Raw genomic sequence first — 26,783 nt, 5'->3', positions numbered from 1 at the left:
TTAGGGAAAAAGAAAAAGATGGATGCAGTTGATGGTGGCAAGTGGCCAGTAAAATGTTCAGCCAAAAACATTCCAGTCCCCTTCTCCGTTGTTTTAACTCCATGTTAGAAGCCAAATGTTTACTTTAACAAGCAGTGTTAAATGATTTCATGATAATAAATCAGTATATTAGTATTATTTAACCGTACTAGCAAACAGCTGGAGAGCCCTTCTTGCCAGAAAAGAGTTTATAACCAAACTGGCAAAAACAAAAACTTTACAGCTCTCAAGAGGGACTTGTGCATCATGAGAGAACAAAATGGGATGAAATGATGGAAGAGGAAGAGGAGGAGACCATTGGGAGAGAAAAGAAGACGCTTGATGTGCGAGAGGACGAGAAAACGAAGTAAGAAGTGAGGAGAGCAGCAAGAGGGAAGACGGGTGTTGGCTGAAATGGAAAAGGAGGTAATGTGCTGTCATTCTGGCAGTCGGGTCTAACAAGGCCGGAAGAGGTTAGACAAAAAAAATGTTTGAAGCATCACAATTTCATTTGACAGAATTGCTTTCAAAGGTCTTGTATGTTAAAAGAGCCAGTGACATGCAACAGACAGACATCCATCCTCACCTTCCACTCGGGACTCCAGGTACTGGTTGAGCTCGGCATCCCTCCTCACGGCTTCCTCTGACACTTTGGGAGTGTTGGGCAAACACACCAACACAACGCTCATGTTATCTCGACTCCCCTAAGAAAGAAAGGGACAAGAGAGGAACCGCAATAAGAGCAGGATAGGGGAGTCAAGTGTGTAGACTTGGGAAATATGATGGCTCAAGGGTTGATGACATGCACCCTGAACTGTTTTGTTTGAGCCCCTCATTGTGAATGTTAATAATAGTATTATTGATTTATGGGTTTAATTCCATTAGACACCAGGGGTGTGGAAACATTTTCCCCAGAGAAAAAGTAAAGGATGCAGGGGTCCACTTTGATATATTTTGTTCATTAATGATGCTAAACAGAATCTAGCGCAAGTGAAGATATGCTCAACGATTATGTGCAAACAGATGAGTTTGTTACGCAAGATCAGAGCCTGATGTCTGGCGGTTTTACTACATCTTTGTAGTAAAACAAATGTTTTACTAACATGTGACTATGTTAATAGGGTAACAACAGGCAATATAAGTGTTTAACTTCAACCTATACCCTTTCGGTCTCTAGAATTTTCAATCTATGGATGTAAAATAGTTTTTGTTACTTTCGTTGACCACTGACCGAGAATAAAATTATAAACTAAAAAAAAAACCAAAAAACAATGAATTGTCGTACAATAATCAAGATAGTGTACAAAAACAGGGGCAAAGTGTTGGTGAAAATTTTAGCTGAAAAATTATTCATATGAAAAGTGGGGCATACAAAAACCAAGGAAGTACTGTCTATCCAATATAAGAATTAATAACGAAATTTTCTTTTTGATAATAAAGGAGCCATGGGCAAAAAATGTCGATCTCGAAGAGAGTTTCCCAACCTTTATTGAGCCAAGGCCAGCGTTGAGACTAACGCGTTACAAAGTAATGCCGTTATTTTCGGCGGTAACTAGTAGTCTAGCACATTATTTTTTATATTCAGTAACTCAGTTACCGTTACTACATGATGCGTTACTGCACGTTATTTTTTTTATGTAGTATCGGCTAGAAACTAAGAAGATCTGAGTGTGTTTTATTGGAGAGCTGCGGTGTCATCCTTCTGAATCTTCCTGTGTCACAACGGGGAGAAGAGATGAGGCGCGCTGTGTGTGTGTGTGTGTGTGTGTGTGGGGGGGGGGGGGGGGGGGGGGGGGGATTGGGGGGGTGGTGTCTCTGTTTACTAACAAAACATCATGGCGGAGCCGCAGTCGAGTTTCTTAACATGGAGATATTCTCACTATATTTCTTTTGTCGAGCACAAAGAAAAGAACATTTTAGTAAAATGTAAGTTGTCTTGGATCAAAGATCCCATCTACTGCCCAAAGCAGCAATTAAAATCTGCTGAAACAGCTACAAATGCAAAATGCTTCGACGAAGCTAGTAAAGAGAGACACAGACTCCGATGCCACTTCACCTCAACCTCCACCTCCACCTAAGGATTTTAACGGAGGGACTGCTAGTAAGGACAACATTTATAGAGCCATTGCAGCGTATGTGTTAGAAGACATGCAGGCTATTTATACAGTGGAGTCACCCGCTTTTAGGCAGCTAATTAACATGATACCGGGCATCAAACAGCAAATGGCACGGAAAACATTTTCCACGTACCTGGACAGTGAGTACATAAAAATGGAAAGCGAGCTAAAGAAGACACTCCAAACTCTGCCTCTGCTCATCATTCAGCACTGAATTCTCTTATATACTGTTGCGCTTTCATTCTAGAGTGTTTGATTATCACATCACTCTAAATGTATAGACTATAAAGTTCACAATCATAAAGAGGGATCCTAGTGGGCCAGGCCAATCTTTCCTTCTCTCTAAAATAAAACTGTGTGTTCTGGGCTTCAGTACAGTGTTGATCTCCTGAAGACATGATTTTATTTCACAATTCCTTGAGAAAAAAATGCCTGCTTAGGCTTTGTGTGTTTGTCATGTGTGCCTTCCTTGGGTGAAGCCAGGTTTACAGCTATGTTGTTATTATGCTGTTTGTTACTTATGTATGTTGTGTTGCAGCTATTTAAAATAGTTGTGTCAATTTGTTCTGGCCTGAAATAAATTGGCCCTTTCAAACATATCTTTGTCTTTGTGTGTTGTATGTAGACCACATTGCTTAGCAGAGTTCAGTGATGAAAATGCATGTCAAGTTGATCAACAGATTGTATTATTCTCCAGTGCAATAACCGTACTGAAATGAAGGCTAAAAGGGCATTAATGGGAGCCTTAAAAAAAGAAAGAATAAAGAAGTAGCTAAATAGTTACTTTTCACAGTAACGCATTACTTTTTGGTGTAAGTAACAGAGTTAGTAACTGAGTTACTTTAAAAATAAAGTAACTAGTAACTGTAACTAGTTACTGGTTTTCAGTAACTAACCCAACACTGGCCAAGGCACATATTTCACATTGGAAAACAGTTACAGCACACCAACAAGCATGTAATGATTTATATCCTGTTGTACGAATGACAACAGGTGGATCTACTGTAAGTTAATTATGTACCTTCCGCCATCTGGCGGAAGAAATGTCATCGTGTTGTCTGTCACTATGCGGTGCTGGCATAGATGGATGAAAAAGGATGTAATATTGTTTGGAATAAATAAATTGTTATGAGTAAAATTTAAAAATTTTCTTTGGCACAACACTAATGTTCAATAGCAGTTTTTTTTCGAATAGTGGGAGGTCCACAGTGCGATGCCAGGGAGGGTAGGGTGTGTGTGACCCTGGGAACATGCTTTATCAAGACCATGCTTCAAACCCACTTCGAAAAGCAGTGTAATTCTGACGTACTCATTTTGATTAAAGAAAAAAGAAAAACATCAGCACAAATTGTTTTATTCATTTTTTTTTTTTTTGCAGGTAAAATTTTTTTTTTTTTGTTCTCCTGAGTTAATGTTGCTGATAAACTTGAATGTATTATTTATTGAATATATTTAATTTTATTATTCAGTAGGGCTTGCATCAAACGATTGTTTCCTGAATCGATTTATCGATCGATTATATATTTTTTTCCTTAATATGTATTTTTATTTTTTTAATAAATTCCCCAACCATACACCTACAATTTTATTGGATGTAGAAACTTTAAATGCAAGTGGTTTGGTGCACAGATACAAAAGAAAAGGAGATCAGCTAATAACATCTCAGGTATTAACTGTAAATTGTATTATGTATTTATGGTGAGATATTAACTACATGATCTAAAAAAGGAATCATAAAAGTGACTTACTTTTTTGGGAAGTAAACTAGTAGTGGGACTGAAGACACAATACATTTTACTTTAAACTTTTTAATTTAACTAAATGATTTTGTTTTTAATTTTTCATCACAATTATAATCCGCAAAAAAACACACGAAGGCATTATAACAATACCAGCTAAATATTTAAACTATTTTAATATTTTTTTTTAGTAAAAGTCCTCCTGTGTCTAGGGACTTATTCACGGATTATTATTTTTTTTAAACATTAACAAAAAACAACAAAAACATTTTATGAATAAACTATGCCGGTCTGGTCACTGGTATTACTCACATACTGTACTACCGTTGGTATCAATACCACCAACTTATGGATCATTCCACCCATCTAAGTGATCGCTGGAAGTCTGGCACGCCGCATACAGCAACAGAGCACACACGTGCACATCTTACTGTAAAATTATCCTCTCTCTAGACTAATTATATAATCTACCTATTCATTTCTTAGTAATATCTGCTAACTTTCTGCTGTAAAGTGGTTCAATAGATTGCTTAGTGCACTTTAACAGACCTTATTGTTCTGTTATTTCATGCTAGCGTAGCTATGTGTCGCATGTTCAGCCGCTTTCTCCAGTTCTACAGTGATAATAAAACTTGTAAGAGTCGTGGTTTACTTGCCACTATTGTGGGGATATTAACGGAGAATGGCCGCTCTGCATTGAGTATGGACATACACAAAAAGTTAGCTGTATTGTAGCTGCTAACAGTCTTAGTAGCCTCGCCGGTCAACAAACGGACAAAGATGGAAGGTATGAGCCATAAATTATGTTTTTTTTGTGTGTGGTCAGTATTCAAAGGCATTGATTGGCATCTGGCGATCACAAACTTTTCCACAGAAATTGGCCGTTCAATTAAAACACAGTGTCATCTATTTCTTTGTGCGCGGCCATCCTATCTCGACGCATCAACGTCAGATACATGACGTCGACTAAGTCGATGAATCGCTGCGGTCCGATTTTTCAGTATGAAATGGTTCTAGTCGGTCAAAAAATGTTTTTAGCTTAAATTGGAATAAAACTTAACAAATTTTAAATATTTTTGTTACAGACTAAAAACAATGGTAATATAAAGATTTTCTTTGGAGTAAGTTGATCTGTATTCTTTTTTGTTTTCTTTCATTTTAAGGATACGACATTATGCAGAGGTGTACTTATGATAAGTTTATAGAAAAATTATACTATTTATAGTCGCAGGCAGGGGAGGTGAAATGTTTTCTTCTCCTTGGGGAGGCATAACAGAAAATAATTGTGAGGCACTGATCTAGAATAGGACAATTTGAGCTCCGCTGTTAGGACCATCCCTACTGTACAAAAAACTACTAAATCTCTTTATTCTTGCAATCTGAAACTGAGAACCTTTAAATGTTTTCCTTCCGTCTTACTAAAGTGAGTATAATGTCAAACAAGTGTAAATATTTGAAGGAGTAATGTGAAATGGCACCAATAGTAATGTGACATTTGTACACACCTTGTGCAGGCAGGTGTCCAATACTTCATTGCAGACTCTCTCCAGATCATCAGACACCTCAAGCCTCGATTTCACAAATTCGCACAGCTCCTCGTTGGACATGACGTCCCAGATCCCATCGCACGCCAGGATCACAAACTGGTCTTGCTCAGGGCTCCGGAACATCTCGTAAACCTCCGGCTCGGGGCTCACCAGCTGCTCGGTGGGTCCTTTGCCAACGACACACTTGTAGTCGTAGTCCCCCAAGGCCCTGGACACAGCCAGCGACCCGTTCACCCGCTGGATCATTACGGATCCGCCGGCGTTCTGGATGCGCTCTCTCTCGCGCGGGTTGCAAGGCTTGTGGTCGTGCGTGGAGAAGCACACTTGGGAGTCTCGGTACAGGACGGCCCGAGAATCGCCGCAGTTCATGAAAAAGAAATGCTCGGGCGATAGGAGGACGCCCACGGCCGTGGAGCCACTTCGGTCCATGCCGTTTCGCAGGTCGGAGAAGCTGCGCATGTGTTCGTCTATCCTCAGGAAGCCTGTCCTGATCCCCGCTTTGACAGCCTCCACCGTGGGGGCAACCGGGGGGTCATTGGTGGTGCTCTCTGAACCAGCCAGCGAGCTCTGCTGCCCCTGGACCCCTGAACCGGCACTGATTATGTGTTCCAAAAGGTGCTTTGAGCAGTAATTGGCAACTTTGGAGCCCGCGTGGCCGTCGTAGACCGCAAAAAACGACCAGTCGGCCATGCCGGGAGTGGGTAATCCCAATGCGGCGGTATGAGCATCCTCCATCTCTACTCGCCAGCCCTGCATGGAGCTCAGCCCGTAGCAAATGCCATTTCCTTCACCGTGGGAGTTGTGCTTCTCCGTCTTGGGCTTGTCCAGGAAGGCACCCATGGCTCTGGTCTGCAGAGACCCACAGTTGTCTGCGAGAGAGGAAAAAAGATGGACACAGGAAAATAACACTCTGAATTTCAAGTGGAAGTCAGTCTTAATGTTTACCAACTCTTGACAGGCACAGGAAGTACACACCAGGATGGCTAGGTCAACCAAAAATGTGAATAAAATGCATGTTAAGAAATATGTGAAGTCTTATTGCGCTTCCAAGTTTGTGTTGCGCAGTACCTACATCCTTAACTGATGTCATGATGAACATTTCTTCCAACCAGCAGAACCTGCATCTAATTCAGGCCTGTCTAGCTGGCTAATGCAGAAAAAAACGAGAGTAAAAAGTGCAAGTGCAGGGAAGTGCAAGATTCTAAATGTAGAAAGAAATGACATCTGTGGCGCCCCCCCTATGGGCTTTTGAACGTATGCTATGTATGCATATTGCCAAATGTTATAATCAGTATACAAATGGTCAGTGACTAACGGACAAAAGTCCTACGCTAAATCCTGAAGTTTAGCTTAATGGCGGCCATATTCTTCTAACAATCTTGCTCATATTTTACAAACAGGTACTCGTTAAGTCTCCTAAGGGTGTGTACCAAAGTCTGTGATGATTAGGTTGAATAAATCTCAAGTCTGGGTGGGTGTTTTGTAAAGTGCAATTAAAAACTCAGGAGTAGAAGAGTTACTTTTTTTCACATGACTGAAATTGATGCATATTGTTGGCCGTCAAAGGTCTAATGTAGGGGTGCCCGAACATTTGGCCTCCAAGTGAGAAAGTGCCATTGGTCGGCGGGCTAAACAGGTTTTTTACAATGCAACAGCACCACCAGTGAGGAATTTAGCCTCATGCCATCCATCCATACCATAATATACAAAACCCAAAACCAGTGAAGTTGGCACGTTGTGTAAATGGTAAATAAAAACAGAATACAATGATTTGCAAATCATTTTCAACTTATATTCAATTGAATAGACTGCAAAGACAAGATACTTAACGTTCGAACTGAGAAACGTTGTTATTTTTTGCAATTAGCTCATTGGAATTTGATGCCTGCAACATGTTTCAAAAAAGCTGGCACAAGTGGCAAAAAAGACTGAGAAAGTTGAGGAATGCTCATCAAACACTAATTTGGAAAATCCGACAGGTGAACAGGCTCATTGAGAACAGGTGGGTGCTATGGGTATAAAGGCAGCTTCAATGAAATGCTCAGTCATCCACAAACAAGGATGGGGCGAGGGTCACCACTAGGGCTGGGCGATAAAACAATAACAATATATATCGCGATAGACATGTGATCAATATCAATAGAAAATGGGGTCGATAGAACGTTCGATAATTTCACTGCGTTCTGTTAGAAAAAAATAGGAAGAAATGCAGAGCCGGAACCGCACGGCATTCTGGGGGGTGTAGGCAGAGGAAGGGCTTTGGCCTCTCAACCTATCACGGCCGAGCGTGACCTGCAAGGCATTCTGGGAAATGCTAACAGAAAAAAAAAAAAAAAAAGCAACAACGGCGAGCTGACGACGAGGAGTGAAACAAAACGGGAATATGAGTGCGGCAGCACGAGAGGAAATTGTAAATAAAAAAGAAAACGTCACGTCACCAGTTTGGCAGTATTTTGGATTTTTTAAGTCCGATACGAATCAGAGTAATACTGTCTGCAAACTTTGCAAGGTCGTCGTCCCGACCAAGTCTGGGAACACGACAAACTTATTTTACCACCTGAGCCGCTCTCACCCGCTATAGTACAGCAGTAACAAACAGCCACAACCATCTACATCAGCCGGTGCAAGTGGAACAGCACCGAAGCGGCAACAACAGACCACCATCGAGAGGTACTCGGCAGCAGTGCCATACGACAAAAATTCAAAACGTTATAAAGAAATAACGGATGCAGTGGTGGATCAATTAGCGAAGGACATGCTACCTACTTATATTTAAAATAAAAGTATTTAAATTCAGCCTTTTTTCTCCTGGTCTTTATTTAGAATAGTTTTGGGTTTTTTTATCAATAATTATCGATATCGACTGATATGAAACACTTATATCGTGATACATTTTTTAGTCATATCGCCCAGCCCTAGTCACCACTTTGTGAACAAATACGTGAGCAAATTGTTGAACAGTTTAAGAAAAACATTTCTCAATGAGCTATTGCAAGGAATTTGGGGATTTCACCATCTACGTACCGTAATATCATCAAAAGATTCAGAGAGTCTGGAGAAATACCGTGACCTTCAATCCCTCAGGCGGTACTGCATCAACAAGCGACATCAGTGTGTAAAGGACATCACCACATGGGCTCAGGAACACTTCAGAAAACCCCTGTCAGTGGTTGGTCGCTACATCTGTAAGTGCAAGGTAATACTCTACTATGCAAAGCAAAAGCCATTTATCAACAACACTCAGAAACGCCGCCAGCTTTGCTGGGCCTGAGCTCATCTAAGATGGACTGATACAAAGTGGAAAAGTGTTCTGTGGTCTGATGAGTCCACATTTTAAATTGTTTTTGGAAACTGTGGACGTCGTGTCCTCCGGACCAAAGAGGAAAAGAACCATTCGGACTGTTCTAGGCGCAATGTTTAAAAGCCAACATCTGTAATGGTATGGGGGTGTATTAGTGCCCAAGGCATGGGTAACTTACACATCTGTGAAGGCACCAATAATGCTGAAAGGTACATACAGGTTTTGGAGCAACATATGTTGCCATCCAAGCAACGTCTTTTTCATGAACGCCCCTGCTTATTTCAGCAAGACAATGCCAAGCCACATTCTGCACGTGTTACAACAGCGTGGCTTCATAATAAAAGAGTGCGGGTACTAGACGTGGGGATAAGCATGGCGACAAACATTATCCTTTTCTATAGGGCGTCAAAAAAGTCCCAACTTTGTCGTACAGCAGGCGTCTTCAATTCAAACGCAATTAGATAACAATTAAAAAAAAACTGGCAGCTCAGTCACCTGAATATTACCATAAAACTTACATTTTGTTTTTACATCAAAATGCTGTAAATTGAAAAACCGTACCAATGTTGTTTTTACATCAACATTCTGGTGACTGAGCTGCCAGTTTATCGTAAAATCTATGAGTGTCTAGAAAAGTACTCTATAAACCTAATACATTATTGTTGTTATTTGTACAGTGCATTACCGTAAATTAAACAGTACCACTGATATTTTTACCACAAACTTGTGGCGACTGAACTGATATATTTTTTACCGTAAAATATGTGAGTGTCTAGAAAAGCACTATATAAATCTAGTCCATTCATATTAATACTTTTGCAGTGCATTACCATAAATTGAAAAACAGTAACACTGTTATTTTTACCACAAAATTCTGCCGACTGAGCTGCTATTTTTTTTAAATCGTAAAATCTATGTTCCCCGTTCTACAGTGCATTGCTTGTAAATGGTAAAATGGTACCAGTTATTTTAAGGTAAAGCAGTGATTAAGTAGCCAGGTTTTTACAGTAAAATCTACTGACTTTTTTACAGTGTAGCCTTGCATACATGCCATCAGTGACGGTAGAGCTTAAAAAATATGTATTATATTTGGTAGCCACTCATTGGTGGGCCCAACTAAATGACACGACGGGCTAAATTTGGCCCGTGGGCCCCACTTTGGGCATCTTTTGTCTGACGTATTTGAACACAAACAATCTACCGAGCAGACTGCAAAGCCATGAGTCTTTCCACCTGTGCAGCAATTCCCTTCACACCCACTAATAACAACTTAACTCTGATGTAAGTGCTAATCTGTAAAAGTGATGTCACCGCAGGCTGACATCTCCATGGCTACGCAGGTTCTTGGAGTGGCGACCGAGCGAGATTGCCACGGCAACAAAAGGATTAATTTCAGGCGGTTGCAACATGCGATAAGAGATACCAGAACGGCTGCAGTTGATGAGGGCTTCTTATGGGGTCTTGGCTGATTAGTTCAGCTGTCTTTTCTTCGTTGCTGGTGGCAACTTAGTGTAATGTTGAGGCAGAAAAAAGGCTGGACAAGAGCAGGAAGGTCTGACTCTGAAGCTTTCCGACTAGCAGGGCTGATTTAATGAGCTAAGTCAATTGAGCGGTCAGTCACAGATCACATACCTGTTCAATCAGAGTATAGATCATTAAGGAGTTAAATATTGCTGGCAAACAAAGGTTTAATAGCTCTTGCTCTCACAGTGATAAGTGCTTTGGATGTCTCAAAAGTAAGGATGTGACGATTTCATTATCACAACTATTGTGACCACAATTATCATGGTTACAATGTACTCATAACGTACTTAAACACACACACTGACATATTTAATCCAGTTTTAAATAACTATAATTAATTGACACACAATACACTTTCTTGGCAGAAGAAACATTAAATACTGTTGTAGATTCTTAAGAGCCATATTTTATTTTCTATTTTAATTTGTAAAAACGATTGAGAATCTTTTCATTGATAAAGGCAAATTGAGTGTCCACTTTGCTTCACGTCCAGTTTATGTGACGTCACGTGGGTTTACTTTAATTGTAGACCACTTTGTTTTTAATTAAGTCGTAAAAAATACATTTAAATTTTAAACATATATATTTGCGTCATATGCCTCGGAGTATACAGATTAAACTAAAAACGTGAATATGGTGCAAAGGTTCATTTATTGCATCAATTACAAACTAATATGAGAGACTCATATCATGCAACTCAAGATATTTCAAGCCTTTTATATAATTTTGAGGATTATAGTTTACATCTTATGAAAACCTCGAATTGGAAACCTTAGAAAATTTGGGGTTTTCAAAAACGAAGTCCGTCCATCCATCCATCCCATCCATTTTCTACCGCTTATTCCCTTCGGGGTCGCGGGGGGCTCTGGAGCCTATCTCAGCTACAATCGGGCGGAAGGCGTGGTACACCCTGGACAAGTCGCCACCTCACATTTGAAGCTGAATTGCTGACATGAATGAACATTTGCACGATATTCTAATTTTCTGAGTTAGAATATCGATCACTCTGTTCTAAGAGCGCACAAGCTTGTAGATTCAATGTGAACAATTTAATATTTTAGTTGCTCAGGCAATAATTTTTTTTTTGAAAGTTTAGTTTGTGGTATGTCGTTTTTTTAATGTGGAAAGATGTTAATGTGTCTTGTATTCATGTTAGCATTTAAGCGAGCTAGCACTAGTCCAGTGGTTCTTAACCTGGGTTCGATCGAACCCTAGGGGTTCGGTGAGTCGGCCTTAGAGTCCGCCGCGGAGGTCAAGACACACCCGACTCATCTTGTAAATAAAAACTTCTCCCTATCGGCGTACTATGGATACCCCCAAACAATGTTCCCTCTAATTTTCCATCTGATTTGCAGGTGTGTAATTTGTTGTGAGTTTATGCACTGTGTTGGTTTTGTTCTTTGAACGATTAATTTTGTGCACTCGTAAAAAAAACATAACTTTGTCTTGAATTAAAAATATATATATATTTTTTCACTAAAGAAGGGTTCGGTGAATGCACATATGAAACTGGTGGGGTTCGGTACCTCAAACAAGGTTAAGAACCACTGCACTAGTCAGTCCGTGAGTGGGGCGGTATAGCTCGGTTGGTAGAGCGGCCGTGCCAGCAACTTCAGGGTTGCAGGTTTGATTCCCGCTTCCGCCATCCTAGTTACTGCCGTTGTGTCCTTGGGCAAGACACTTTACCCACCTGCTCCCAGTGCCACCCACACTGGTTTAAATGTCCATCCATCCATCCATTTTCTACCGCTTATTCCCTAATGTAACTTAGATATTGGGTTTCACAATGTAAAGCGCTTTTAGAGTCACTTGAGAAAAGCGCTATATAAATATAATTCACTTCACTTCACACTTCACTTCACTTATCAAAGTGCAGTTATTAATCACAGTTTTTCGATCATTTTATTTTAAAATAGTATTACTAAGCGTCAGAAGTTTTACCGTGGTTATCATTAATACTGTTTATTGTTACATCCCTACTAGAAAGCAAAAACATATATACAGTCGAGGCCAAAATCTTTAGCTCCCCAGAAATTATGGAACATTTTCCTAAAATTCTCCAATGTTTTCAGCATTGATAAATCTTGATAAAATCAAGCATTCACCAGTGCTATTTAGTAGCTTTTGGTACATTTTAGATATGAAATACATTTTAAAGCTTGTTTTATATCAAATATAGTGAAAAATGTGGTGGTCAAAATTATTAGCCCCCCGGTGAACTTTTGTTTTCAAAATACTCTTCACCAATCAGGTTCCAAACCACACATGTGCAATCAATTAGCTTCCTGACAACACCTGAACACATGCCAAAGACGAAGAAAATCAGTCTTAAGCTCAGAAAGAAGATAGTGGAGGCTCAGGAGAAGAGGGAATGTTATATTGCCATTACCAAGCGATTCACAGTGTCTCGAACCGCATCATTGCCAAGACAAATTCAGTAAGAAACACACCTGGGCCTGGTCGGAAGAGCAAGATTTCAAGAACTCTAGAGAGAAAAATCGTCAGATATGTCAGCAAGAACCACCGGACATCTGCCAAGATGATTGTTGCTGACAGGCCTCTTCTGGAGTTGATGTTGCAAAGAACACAATTGTGAGGGCTCTTCATTGTGGTGGGCTTCACGGCCATCGTCCGAAAGAAACCCCTTTACTCAAAGAGTGGCACATCACAGCAAGACTGAAGTTTTCCCGTGAACATTTGAAAGGTAAAGATGAGTTTAGGGAAGTCTGTGCTTTGTTCTAATGAGACTAACCTGGAACTGTTTGGGCAAATGGATGTGGTGTATGTTTGGCGCGGAAAGGGAATGGCCTTCAACCCAAAGAACACAGTTCCCACACTTAAACATGATGGTGGAAGCATCATGCTGTGGGGCTGTTTTGCAGCTTTGGGCATGGGGAGCCTTGTTCGGGTGCATGGCATCATGAAAAAAAGAAAATTATGCTGAAATTTTTAGGAATAATATGCAAAAATCTGCTCGCAGTCTATCCTTGGGTCACACTGGGTCTTCCAACAAGACAATGACTCGACGCTCACATTGAAATTGGTCCAAGAGTTCCTGAAGGACATCAAAATCAAGGTCCTGGAGAGGCCCGCACAGATCCCAGACCTGAATCTTATTGAGAATCTGTGCCAGGTGCTCAAGGTGAATGTCCATGCTCGGAAACCAAGCATTTTGGACCAGCTGGAAGAATTTGCATTGGAAGAATGGGCCTAAATCGCTTTAGGAGACCTGTGCCAACCTAGTAAAGAACTATTCTGAAAAGGTTGTTTACAGTTGTGACTGAGAAAGGGTACACTATTGACTATTAATGGCCAGGGGCTTAATAATTTTCGACGTCAAATTTTTGCCATTTCTTGTTTCAATTCATTGTCGCAACAAAATATTCTAATCAAACTTAGTGGACATTTTGTCTTTATTTTGGAATTAAATACAGTATAATTACTTGTTTAATGGTCATTTCCAGAGAGAAATCAAGAGTGTTGTCTAATTTTTTACAATGGGGGCTTGTAATTGTGGCCTCGACTGTATATTATTTTTATTAAAAGTAAAAAATAATGCCAGCTAACGGTTAAGTTTTTTATTCTACAAATTTTTTAAATTGCAAAAAATTATTCCTGGCCATTGTCAAATACAAAAAATTACAAAAGCAAAACAACTTTTTTCGTAACTATTAATATATTTTCTGGCCCTAATCCTTTGTAATTTTACAATGAGGCCATGTTTGTTGTTTTTTTTCCCTCAATGTGCCACTGGCAAACAAACAAAAACAAGCTGTGGCCCACAAATGGCCAGACTTTGGAAACAGCTGCTGCTGTTAAGACTCGTATATGTTCTGTTAGATTTTTTGTCACATTTTATTAAAAGTAGACAATTGTTTGGCGTTTTTGCAACTGGATTAAAAAAAAAAGTACTGGGATGAATTCCATAATGTATAAAGAATGAAAAATCAATGGACATCTTAAATGCTTTTTTTACAAGCCGGACGACTTGCCAGGGTGATGAGTCATCATCATGAGTCGCATCAATTTACTGGAAGAGGAGCACTTTGAACAGGCATCTTCAGGCATTGTTAGTGCCGTGGCGTCTGGGAATGCCGGGGCTAGAAGGGAGTCTATCAGACGACGGGTATGGAGTAGATGTGTCCTCCTTTAGAGTGGTTTATACACTAATTACTACACTAGCATGAGTGGCTAACTGCATACTGAACATCTTACAACATATGATCAACTTTTTTTCATATGCAAGTCGAGTCGCAAGGCGAGTCTAATAATGTGAGGCCAATGTTTCCCATATAATTATTTATATGTGGTGGCCCGCCATCAGTTAATTTGGACGACAACAATTAGATTTAGTGCTACCTGGTATGCCTTTGTTCATAAACACCTTATAATGGGACTGTACGTAAATGCAGCTTGTTAATACAACTCCGTAAAGTGGATGGCATCGTAGCTCTGCTTCTTAATGCACCTCGTTAGCACCGGCTCTGCCAGAGCATGACAAAATGTGTCGTCAACTTAGCGATTATTCCGACCCTTTTAGATTGTGGTTTTAAAGAAGCGACAGGTAAGAAATCCAGCAACAGTTTCTAGTATTTTAAGACATTATTTGCTCTTCTCAAAAGTGTCATCCACTTGTCTTAATTGACTCCCAACGCCAGAGATGGATTGCAGTCCCTTGGGAAACACTAGTGGAAACTGTAATCGCAAGTAAATAAATAATGTGGAAATGTGTGCTGATCATATTGTTTTTCTATAATATTACACAAGATATGTCGGAATCTGGATTGGTTCAAACAAAGCAAATCTAAAAAAAAAAACTTTGAACAAATTCCGAATTAACCTAAAGGGATTATGCAAAACCAACTTTTCTTACCTATCGGGGCTTGCTGTTGTGTAGTTGGGATATGCATAAATCCCGAAAGTTTGAAACCAATTCGTGGAGATATTTATGAAACAATCTTGCCTTTTTTAATAATTCCGAGAACTAAGCCGTTTGGAATCTGGCCATTTGGTGACGTTCTTCCCATTGGTGACGTCAGCTGAATATACATATGTCGTATAAATTTACCCGAAAGGCTTTGGACAAGTCCACCATTGTAGTTTGACGCTATAGTCGATAAGCTCTTTCTTTTTTGCAATCCTCCTGCTGTGGGGCAGACTGTCTCGTACATGCACATGCATCCTATGCTTTTGCAATTTCTAATACAAAGTAGCATATAGTTCAAACTTATATCGGTCAGTAGACTCGCTATGGAAACGCTAAAATCTACAACAAAGATCTACAACAAAAAATCTTAATATGACTCCTTTAAAAGGAATCTTAATATGCGAAACCTACTTTTCTTAACTATCGGTAGCTGTTATTGTACATTTGGAATCAAACCATGGCGGCATGGCGGGGATATTTATACAACAATCTTGCCTTCCTTCATACCTCCTTACTCATCGTGTGACCATTTTTCGCACTGATAACGTCACCGGATTATCCATATATGGTACAAATGTTCCCAAAGAGCTTTGCGTGTGTCCAGCATTGTCAAAAAAGTCATTTTTCTCAATCCTCTTGTTGCGGGGCAGACTGGCTCGTACATGCACATGCATCCTCCACTCTTGCCATTTCTAATACAAATTAGCGTATAGTTCTACCTTATTCCGTCAGTAGACTCCATATGGAAGCGCTAAAAACTACGATATGGCTGACGGAAGAAAGACACAGTTGAAGTGTAGGCACGTAAATAAGACAACCCACAAAACGGTGTATCCTCAAGAGACGGTCAGAAAGCAGCTTGAAGAGGGTCTGTAAAACAATCCACGCAACATTAAGACCAAAAAAACACCATTACATGTTATGTAGACCAGTCTTTTTCAACCACTGTGCCGTGAGACACAGTCTGGTGTGCCGTGAGAGATTATCTAATTTCACCTATTTGGGTTAAAAATATTTTTTGCAAACCAGTAATTATAGTCTGCAAATGATGTGTTGTTGTTGAGTGTCGGTGCTGTCTAGAGCTCGGCAGAGTAACCGTGTAATAATCTTCCATATCAGTAGGTGGCAGCCGGTAGCTAATTGCTTTGTAGATGTCGGAAACAGCGAGAGGCAGTGTGCAGGTAAAAAGGCGTCTAATGCTTAAACCCAAAATAAACAAAAGGTGAGTGCACCTAAAAAAAGGCATTGAAGCTTAGAGAAGGCTATGCAGAACGAAACTAAAACTGAAATGGCTACAAAGTGAACAAAAACAGAATGCTGGACGACAGCAAAGACTTACTGTGGAGCAAAGACGGCATCCACAATGTACATCCGAACATGACATGACAATCAACAATGTCCCCACAAAGAAGGATAAAAACAACTGAAATAGTCTTGACTGCTAAAACAAAGTAGATGCGGGAAATATCGCTCAAAGGAAGACATAAAACTGCTACAGGAAAATACCAAAAAAAGAGAAAAAGCCACCAAAATAGGAGCGCAAGACAAGAACTAAAACACTACACACAGGAAAACAGCAAAAAACTCTAAATAAGTCAGGGCGTGATGTGACAGGTGGTGACAGTACACCTACTTTGAGACAAGAGCTATAGTGATGCATGCTTGGTTATGGTTTAAAGTCATATCCAACAATTGCGACAACTTTTTACTGTCAACTGAGTTCGTCTTTTAATGATTTCTGCTGGTGGTGTGTAGGGATGTCCCGATCCGATATTTGGATCGGATCGGCTGCCGATATTTGCCAAAAATTGCGTATCGGCAAGGCATGGGAAAATGCCGATCCAGATCCAATTTAAAAAAAACTCCGGTCCGTGTTTTCCAACGCACCGATTTAAATAATACATTCCACTTTTCTGCTGCTCCGTAATTTCCGTTCCGCATTTTCCAGCACACCTTCAACACATCCACAATTCTCACGCAGTTGCTTTTAGCTGCTGGCATTACACGACAGGCTCTTCTCACACTTTCCTGTGTCTCCCTCTCACAGACAGCAAGCGCACCTTCTTACACACGTCACATACTGTCACATCATACGTCACATACGTATACGTCCTCTCCCAGCAGAGAGGTAGCAGCATGGCTAACGTTAGCTGTGATGCTAGCGCAGCCATGCGAGCAACGCTCCCTCTAAGGTGCTCGCATATCAAACTCTTTAGGCTGTCTTTTTGACACTTACATCCGGCGCCCCCCTCCACACCCTGGATTATAAATAATGTAAATAATTCAATGTGATTATCTTGTGTGATGACTGTATTATGATGATAGTATATATCTGATAGTATATATCTGTATCATGAATCAATTTAAGTGGACCCCGACTTAAACAAGTTGAAAAACTTATTGGGGTGTTACCATTTAGTGGTCAATTGTACGGAATATGTACTTCACTGTGCAACCTACTAATAAAAGTCTCAACCAATCAATCAAAACACATAGAATCATCATACTGCTGTGATTATATGCATCAAGTGTTCATTCAAGGCTAAGGCAAAATATCCAGATATATATTGTGTATCGCAATATGGCCTTAAAATATCGCAATATTAAAAAAAGGCCATATCGCCCAGCCCTAGTTCAATGATGCCATTTCTGTTTGTCATGTATAATTTTGTCTATTTTGTGTTTATCCTTGAATAAACAGGTCAGTTTCTTGTTACCAACCATTGTGTATTATTCAAACTCCCCTAATTCAGCTGGCTAGTTGTTATCAAGAGTAGTAAAACCCTTTTCAACATGATTCTGACAACTAAGTAGGCTAAATAACTTTAAACTTTAATACATGCTCGGATAGGCCAGTATCGGTATCGGTCAGTATCGGTATCGGATCGGAAATGCAAAAACAATATCGGTATCGGATCGGAAGTGCAAAAACCTGGATCAGGACATCCCTAGTGGTGTGCCTCTGGATTTTGTCAATGCAAAAAATGTGCCTTGGCTCAAAAAAAGTTGAAAAACACTGATGTAGACCACAAGGAAGTGTTTTAAATGTAGCAAATAATCACAATATGACCACTTTAACTTACTAAAGTGAAGATAAAAGTCATGCCAACTGATTTCACTTATATTGTGTGCGGCTGGGAGCGCACACGGTGTTTGGTGGATTATTTTGAAGGCGGTGTGTGATATGCTGCTGCCTGCTGCGAAACCTGGCTGAACGCACAACGAGCAAAGAAATGGTGTGTTGGGCGTCAGACACTCAGTGTGCTGGAAAAGTTGCCAGTAATGACCTACAAGCATACTTGCCAACCCTCCCAAATTTTCCCGGGAGACTCCTGAATTTCAGTGCCCCTCCCGAAAATCTCCCGGGGCAACCATTCTCCCGAATTTCTCTCGATTTCCACCCGGACAACAATATTGGGAGCGTGCTTTAAAGGCACTGCCTTTAGCGTCCTCTCTCACCTGAAAAGGAGACTATTATATATGTCTCTGTTATCCATAGGTTTATCTATAACCCATAAAGTAAGCAGGCACGGAGCTATTTCTCAGCGTGTGTTTATTCCAGCCGGCACGTTAATACACTGACACACAACATCCGGATTCCCATCATGCATTGCTTCAAAACTACGGCAAGTAGTAATGTCCAAAAACATAACAGAGACGAAGCAGACGAACGAAGAAGAGACATGGCGACGACGAGTATGTGTATATCTATATATATATATATATATATATATATATATATATAAATATTAGGGGTGTAACGGTACGTGTATTTGTATTGAACCGTTTCGGTACAGGGGTTCCGGTTCGGTTCGGAGGTGTACCGAACGAGTTTCCACACGGACATATCAAGTAGCGTAACGCACGTTGTATAAACAATGCACACCGAGGCACAACACACGGCATGCTAGCAGCTAACGGGCTACGATAGGCTGACCATACGTCCTTTTTTCACCGGACATGTCCTCTTTTGCTGAGCTGTCAGGGCGGAGTTTCTTAAATGCCTAAAATGTCCGGCATTTTGAGTTAGGGTTGCGAGTATTTTCAATTTACCGTACGTTCAGGGTTAAGAAGGGGTTGAAAACAAAACAAATTGTGCGCGCAGCAGCATTCGTGAGGTAGGGGCAGAGACAGAGAGAGCGGAGAGTTATGATAAACGCGCATGCGCCACCAGGCTCTGCTTTTTATCCATAGATTTATCAGATTTAATTTTTTATTATCTATAGCAGGGGTGTCAAAAGTGTGCCCCGGAGGTCATTTACGGCCCACAGGTAATGTTTTAAAGGCCCACGGCACATTCTAAAAATACTATTAAAATAAACAAAACCATAACAAAAGTGAAATAAAAAAGCTTAAAGGTTCAATGTAATTTAGAAAAAGTTGCAATGTTGACGAATAAAACAAAGCTGTTTTTTTTTTTTCTTTCAAACTGTCATTGCTCAGAACATAATATTGAATCAAAATCAATGTTATTATGAATTATTGACCTATCCAAGGATCCAATTACTTCACATCAAATATTCCACTAAGAAAAATATTTTTGGTGGAAGATTTTGCCAATTTGATAAATAAATAACCCAAAAATGTATATTTTGTTGTTTTCTTACTATACCGAAAATGAACCGAACCGTGACCTCTAAACCGAAGTACGTACCGAACTGAAATTTTTGTGTACCGTTACACCTAGAGATGTCCAATGATAAATGCTTTAAAATGTAATATCGGAAATTATCGGTATCGTTTTTTTATTATCTGTATGGTTTTTTTTGTTTTGTTTTTTTTGTTTTTTTATTAAATCAACATAAAAAACACAAGATACACTTACAATTAGTTAGGGCTGAAACGACGCGTCGACGTAGTCGACGTCATCGGTTACGTAAATACGTCGAGGACGTTTTTGTTCGTCGACGCGTCGCATATTTACGTCACACTACCGTCATGGCGGAGCGCAAAGCAGACGATGCGAGCGGTGCGAGCGAGGGGAAAAAAGCACGCCAAAAGTCGTCAAAAGTGTGGGAGTATTTCAATAAACGGCCTAAGAAGAAACGCTACTTTTACTCCGCTACTTTTACTCCGCTACTTTTATCTACATTCAGCTCGCTACTAATTTTTATCGATCTGTTAATGCACGCTTTGTTTGTTTTGGTCTGTCAGACAGACCTTCATAGTGCCTGCCTTACTGGTGACGTTTCACTCCGTTCCACCAATCAGATGCAGTCACTGGTGACGTTGGACCAATCAAACAGAGCCAGGGGTCACATGACCTGACTGGCTCCGAGCTAACTTCGGGTGTTACCATTTAGTGGTCAATTGTACGGAATATGCACTGTACTGTGCAATCTACTAATAAAAGTTCCAATCAATCAATCAATCAAAAGTGTGAAGGAAAAAAGACCCTTTTTTTATTTCAACCGTAAAGACTGACTGCACAGTTCCTGTCTTCACAATAAAAGTCCCGCTTCATCGCGCCTGCGCTTTCAAAATAAGAGTCTCCGAAAGCCAGCGCAAACAAGCTAGCAAGCTACGGAGTTTGCCGCCAATGTATTTCTTGTAAAGGGTATAAAAACGAATATGGAAGGTGGACAAATAAGATGCCAAATAACAACCACTTTCATGTGGTATTAGACAGAAAGGAGGAACTTTTTTTCTCCTCCATTTGAAAACGTGGACGTTACCAGCACTACTTCCTGATTACAATCAATGCAAGTCATCAGAATCAGGTAATACACCAACTTATATTCTTGTCTTCATGAAAGAAAGGAATCTATATGTTAAACATGCATGTATATTCATTAAAACACCTTTAACATGTAAACAAAAACGGCAAAATAAATAAATATAAATTATATACTGTATATATCAATGTATGTATATATATATATATATATATATATATATATATATATATATATGTGTGTGTGTATGTTACTCAGTACTTCAGTAGTTTTTTCACAACATACTTTTTACTTTTACTCAAGTAAATATTTGGGTGACTACTCCTTACTTTTACTTGAGTAATAAATCTCTAAAGTAACAGTACTCTTACTTGAGTACAATTTCTGGCTACTCTACCCACCTCTGCTAATAATGTTGTTGTATGCACACTGTGTCGAGCGGAAATGGCCTATCATAGCAGCACAACGGCAGCGTTCTTGCCATCACCATCAACTAGTCAATCGTCCGCGTGAGTATACGTTGTCATCATTACACAAAAACATGAATGTGTCATTTGTATCTGCGTTGTAAATTCATAAACTAAAGCACCGTTTCGCTCTGAGAGGAGAGTTTGGCGTGCCTGTTCAGTGTTTACAAAGACGCGCTCCTCTTTAACGCTAACGTTAATTAGTTGTGCAAATACCTTTTACAACATTAACAATTACGTATACTATGTACAAACGAACAATTAACTTTCACTTTAATCATACTATCATTGTTGTGTTATTAAGCAAAATAAGCAAAAGTTTTACTTTTGTTGAAATGTTTACACTGTTGTTACAGAATATTTCGTTTTGCACTTTTTTGTATTGGATGTTTATCTTTATTTTTGCACATTTTAGCAAATAAGCAATACTTTTACTTTTGTTGAAATGTTTACACTGTTGTTACAGAATATTTCCGTTTTGCACTTTTTTGAATTGGATGTTTATCTTTATACTTTTTTTTTTGTAAATAAAAGCCATGCCTTTTGAAAAAACTGGCCTACATTTATTTTTTCATCTTCATTTTAAATTAAAAAAATAATCGGTAAAAGGAAAAATAATCTATAGATTAATCGAAAAAATAATCTATAGATTAACCGATTAATCGAAAACATAATCTATAGATTAATCGATAGAAAAATAATCGTTAGCTGCAGCCTTACAATTAGTACACCAACCCAAAAAACCTCCTTCCCCCATTTACACTCATTCACACTCACTCACACAAAAGGGTTGTTTCTTTCTGTTATTAATATTCTGGTTCCTACATTATATATCAATATATATCAATTCAGTCTGCAAGGGATACAGTCCATAAGCACACATGATTGTGCGTGCTGCTGGTCCACTAATAGTACTAACCTTTAACAGTTAATTGTACTCATTTTCATCAATTACTAGTTTCTATGTAACTGTTTTTATATTATTTTACTTTCTTTTTTATTCAGGAAAATGTTTTAAATTTATTTATCTTATTTCCATCCATCCATCCATCCATTTTCTACCGCTTATTCCCTTTGGGGTCGCGGGGGGCGCTGGAGCCTATCTCAGCTACAATCGGGCGGAAGGCGGCGTACACCCTGGACAAGTCGCCACCTCATCGCAGGGCCAACACAGATAGACAGACAACATTTTATTAATTTCTTTAAAAAGGACCTTATCTTCACCATATCTGGTTGTCCAAATTAGGCATATTAATGTGTTAATTCCACGACTGCATATATCGGTATCGGTTGATATCGGCATCGGAAATTAAGAGTTGGACAATATCGGAATATCGGATATCGGCAAAAAAGCCATTATCATATATATATATATATATATATATATATATAACAACTACTCGATTAAATCGATTAAAATTGAATATAAAAATAGTTGGCGATTAATTTAGTCATCGATTCGCTGGATCTATGCTACACGCAGAGGCAATTTGTTTTTGTTTTTTTAATAAACCTTTAATAAATAAATGATAAATGGGTTGTACTTGTATAGCGCTTTTCTACCTTCAAGGTACTCAAAGCGCTTTGACACTACTTCCACATTTACCCATTCACACACACATTCACACACTGATGGAGGGAGCTGCCATGCAAGGCGCTACCAGCACCCATCAGGAGCAAGGGTGAAGTGTCTTGCTCAGGACACAACGGACATGACGACGTTATTTATAAACTGCAACATGTACAAACAGCTGAGAAACAATCAAAATAAGTATGGTGCCAGTATGCTGCTTTTTTTTCCAATAAAATACTGGAAAGGATAGAAATGTAGTTTGTCTCTTTTATCCGATTATTAATCGATGAATCAAAGTAATAATCGACAGATTAACCGATTATCAAATTAATCGTTAGTTGCAGTCCTAATATATATATATATATATATATATATATATATATATATATATATATATATATACATATATATAAGAAATACTTGAAAAGATATACAACCCCCATCTCCCGAATTCGGAGGTGTCAAGGTTGGCAAGTATGCCTACAAGTTGTAAAGTATCTTGCAGAAACAGACATCTTCAGGGGAAACATGGAATGTTACAAATGATTTCTGCACCGATAATGACACTTAATGAATAATATGAAAGTGCCAACACAAACATGGTTGAAGATGATGGAAGGCAGCATCACTCATGCACACTTACTATCGTTGTTGCATAAAAATACCTCATCCATTACAATGACTTTGATGGTGGAACACCTTTGATCATCACCAATATGAGCTCACAAACACTGCAGGCATTTTGTATAGTATTCAATTGTTCGACAATTAAACAGTAATACCTCTAGCAAGGTGTCTAATTGATGCATAATTAACCCCAGGGTGCTTTGCTGAAACTGACACCAATTAGTACGCCAACTGCAGCCAGCTAGCAAACTTAAACACTTGTCAAATTGGGACACTTTATTCGCTGTGTTTATGCGAGGTTATCTAGTCCAGGTACTTACTTTATTGGAGACGTTGACTTATTTAGGTTCTTGTGGTGTCTTCAGAGGCAGGTTGTGTTTAAGGAGCCTAGCGGGCTTGTTGTGATAGGCTTAACGCTTCTCGAAACATTAGCCTCTCTTCGCGTCCACCAGCTAGCTAGCTAAGCTAGCTCGTTTTTTCACACGACCAGCTCCGCTCGCGACGCGTATCCGCATCGGGCTAAGGCATCCACGGTGACACTGGGCACGGTAAGTGGATTGACGAGAAACATACTTGTTTGCGTGCGGTGGAAATGCGTCTAAGGGCGGCACGCTAGTGGTGGCTAACGCTAGTTTAAATGTATGAAGGGGGTGACGTTTTTTTTCAATGTCCAAGGAGGGGGAGGGGCTAGAATGGCGTTTGACTTCTCTGATTGGACAAGCGTTGATTTGGAGGTGCGTTTCAATTGGCCAGTAGAGCTGTCGGTCATAGGGCCTCTGACATATTGTAAACAAAGTGTGTGAGTGTGTGTGGCACGAACACACACCGGACACTTTATTAGGTACACGTACTCTTACGATAGCCTAGTCATTTAATAAGATGTTTATTATTGTTGTTAGAAGATGATAATGTTAAGTTTTATGAGTAAAAATAAAACAATACTCGTATTATCATTAGGGATGTCCAATAATGGCTTTTTGCCGATATTCCGATATTGTCCAACTCTTTATTACCGATACCGATATCAACCGATATTGATATATACAGTCGTGGAATTAACACATTATTATGCCTAATTTGGACAACCAGGTATGGTGAAGATAAGGTCCTTTTTTTTTAAATATTAATAAAATAAGATAAATAAATTAAAAACATTTTCTTGAATAAAAAAGAAAGTAAAACAATATAAAAACAGTTACATAGAAACTAGTAATTAATGAAAATGAGTAAAATTAACTTGTCTGTCTATCTGTTTTGGCCCTGCGATGAGGTGGCGACTTGTCCAGGGTGTACGCCGCCTTCCGCCCGAATGCAGCAGAGATAGGCACCAGCACCCCCCGCAACCCCAAAAAGGGACAAGCGGTAGAAAAATGGATGGGATGGATGGAGTAAAATTAACTGTTAAAGGTTAGTACTATTAGTGGACCAGCAGCACGCACAATCATGTGTGCTTACGGACTGTATCCCTGCAGACTGTATTGATATATATTGATATATAATGTAGGAACCAGAATATTAATAACAGAAAGAAACAACCCTTTTGTGTGAATGAGTGTAAATGGGGGAGGGAGTTTTTTTGGGTTGGTGTATTTTTGTAAGTGTATTTTGTGTTTTTTATGTTGATTTAATAAAAAAAAAAATTAAAAAAAACGATACCGATTATAAAAAAATGATACCGATAATTTCCGATATTACATTTTAAAGCATTTATCGGCCGATAATATCGGCAGGCCGATATTATCGGACATCTCTAATTATCATGGATCGTTTTTTGGTTTCTGGTTGGGCAAACTCCCATGCACCCTCAAGGACCCTGCCGAGAGTATAGAGCTGGTCCACAGTTCCACGACCAGGACGAAAACCACACTGTTCCTCCTGAATCCGAGGTTCGACTATCCGGCGTAGCCTCCTCTCCAGTACACCTGAATAGACCTTACCGGGAAGGCTGAGGAGTGTGATCCCACGATAGTTAGAACACACCTTCCGGTTCCCCTTCTTAAAGAGAGGAACCACCACCCCGGTCTGCCAATCCAGAGGTACCGCCCCCGATGTCCACGCGATGCTGCAGAGTCTTGTCAACCAAGACAGCCCCACAGCATCCAGAGCCTTAAGGAACTCCGGGCGGATCTCATCCACCCCTGGGGCCTTGCCACCGAGGAGCTTTTTAACTACCTCAGCAACCTCAGTCCCAGAAATAGGAGAGCCCACCACAGACTCCCCAGGCACTGCTTCCTCATAGGAAGCAGTCTACATGTGTTTTGTGGACTTGGAGAAGGCATTCGACCGTGTCCCTCGGGAAGTCCTGTGGGGAGTGCTCAGAGAGTATGGAGTATCGGACTGTCTGATTTTGGCAGTCCGCTCCCTGTATGCTCAGTGCCAGAGCTTGGTCCGCATTGCCGGCAGTAAGTCGGACACGTTTCCAGTGAGGGTTGGACTCCGCCAAGGCTGCCCTTTGTCACCGATTCTGTTCATAACTTTTATGGACAGAATTTCTAGGCACAGTGAAGGCGTTGAGGGGATCTGGTTTGGTGGCTGCAGGATTAGGTCTCTGCTTTTTGCAGATGATGTGGTCCTGATGACTTCATCTGGCCAGGATCTTCAGCTCTCACTGGATCGGTTCGCAGCCGAGTGTGAAGCGACTGGGATGAGAATCAGCACCTCCAAGTCCGAGTCCATGGTTCTCGCCCGGAAAAGGGTGGAGTGCCATCTCCGGGTTGGGGAGGAGATCTTGCCCCAAGTGGTGGAGTTCAAGTACCTCGGAGTCTTGTTCACGAGTGAGGGAAGAGTGGATCGTGAGATCGACAGGCGGATCGGTGCGGCGTCTTCAGTAATGCGGACGCTGTATCGATCCGTTGTGGTGAAGAAGGAGCTGAGCCGGAAGGCAAAGCTCTCAATTTACCGGTCGATCTACGTTCCCATCCTCACCTATGGTCATGAGGTTTGGGTTATGACCGAAAGGACAAGATCACGGGTACAAGCGGCCGAAATGAGTTTCCTCCGCCGGGTGGCGGGGCTCTCCCTTAGAGATAGGGTGAGAAGCTCGGCCATCCGGGGGGAGCTCAAAGTAAAGCCGCTGCTCCTCCACATTGAGAGGAGCCAGATGAGGTAGTTCGGGCATCTGGTCAGGTTGCCACCCGAACGCTTCCCTAGGGAGATGTTTAGGGCACGTCCGACCGGTAGGAGGCCGCGGGGAAGACCCAGGACACATTGGGAAGACTATGTCTCCCGGCTGGCATGGGAACGCCTCGGGGTCCCACAGGAAGAGCTG

The 26,783-nt window shown here is 40.3% G+C and overlaps 1 protein-coding gene across 5 annotated transcripts in view; it reads right to left on the bottom strand.

Annotated features, from left to right (window-relative positions):
* Window positions 1-24,163, bottom strand: part of ppm1ba (protein phosphatase, Mg2+/Mn2+ dependent, 1Ba) — a 40,629-nt gene extending 16,466 nt beyond the window's left edge. For all 5 annotated transcript variants that reach the window (XM_061965420.1, XM_061965454.2, XM_061965445.2 and 2 more), the window contains exons 1-3: window positions 23,836-24,163; window positions 5,380-6,290; window positions 605-722 (exon numbers count right to left, since the gene is read on the bottom strand). In XM_061965420.1, the coding sequence (XP_061821404.1) occupies window positions 605-722; window positions 5,380-6,261 (1,000 nt within the window). In that variant the 5' untranslated portion in view covers window positions 6,262-6,290; window positions 23,836-24,163. The remainder of the gene's footprint in view (window positions 1-604; window positions 723-5,379; window positions 6,291-23,835) is intronic.
* Between the last annotated feature and the right edge of the window lie 2,620 nt (window positions 24,164-26,783).

Source organism: Nerophis lumbriciformis, linkage group LG02, assembly GCF_033978685.3.
Source record: "Nerophis lumbriciformis linkage group LG02, RoL_Nlum_v2.1, whole genome shotgun sequence".
Taxonomy (NCBI): Eukaryota; Metazoa; Chordata; class Actinopteri; order Syngnathiformes; family Syngnathidae; genus Nerophis; species Nerophis lumbriciformis.
Note: the sequence above shows the minus strand (reverse complement) of the source record. Positions and strands in the feature narration are given on the sequence as shown.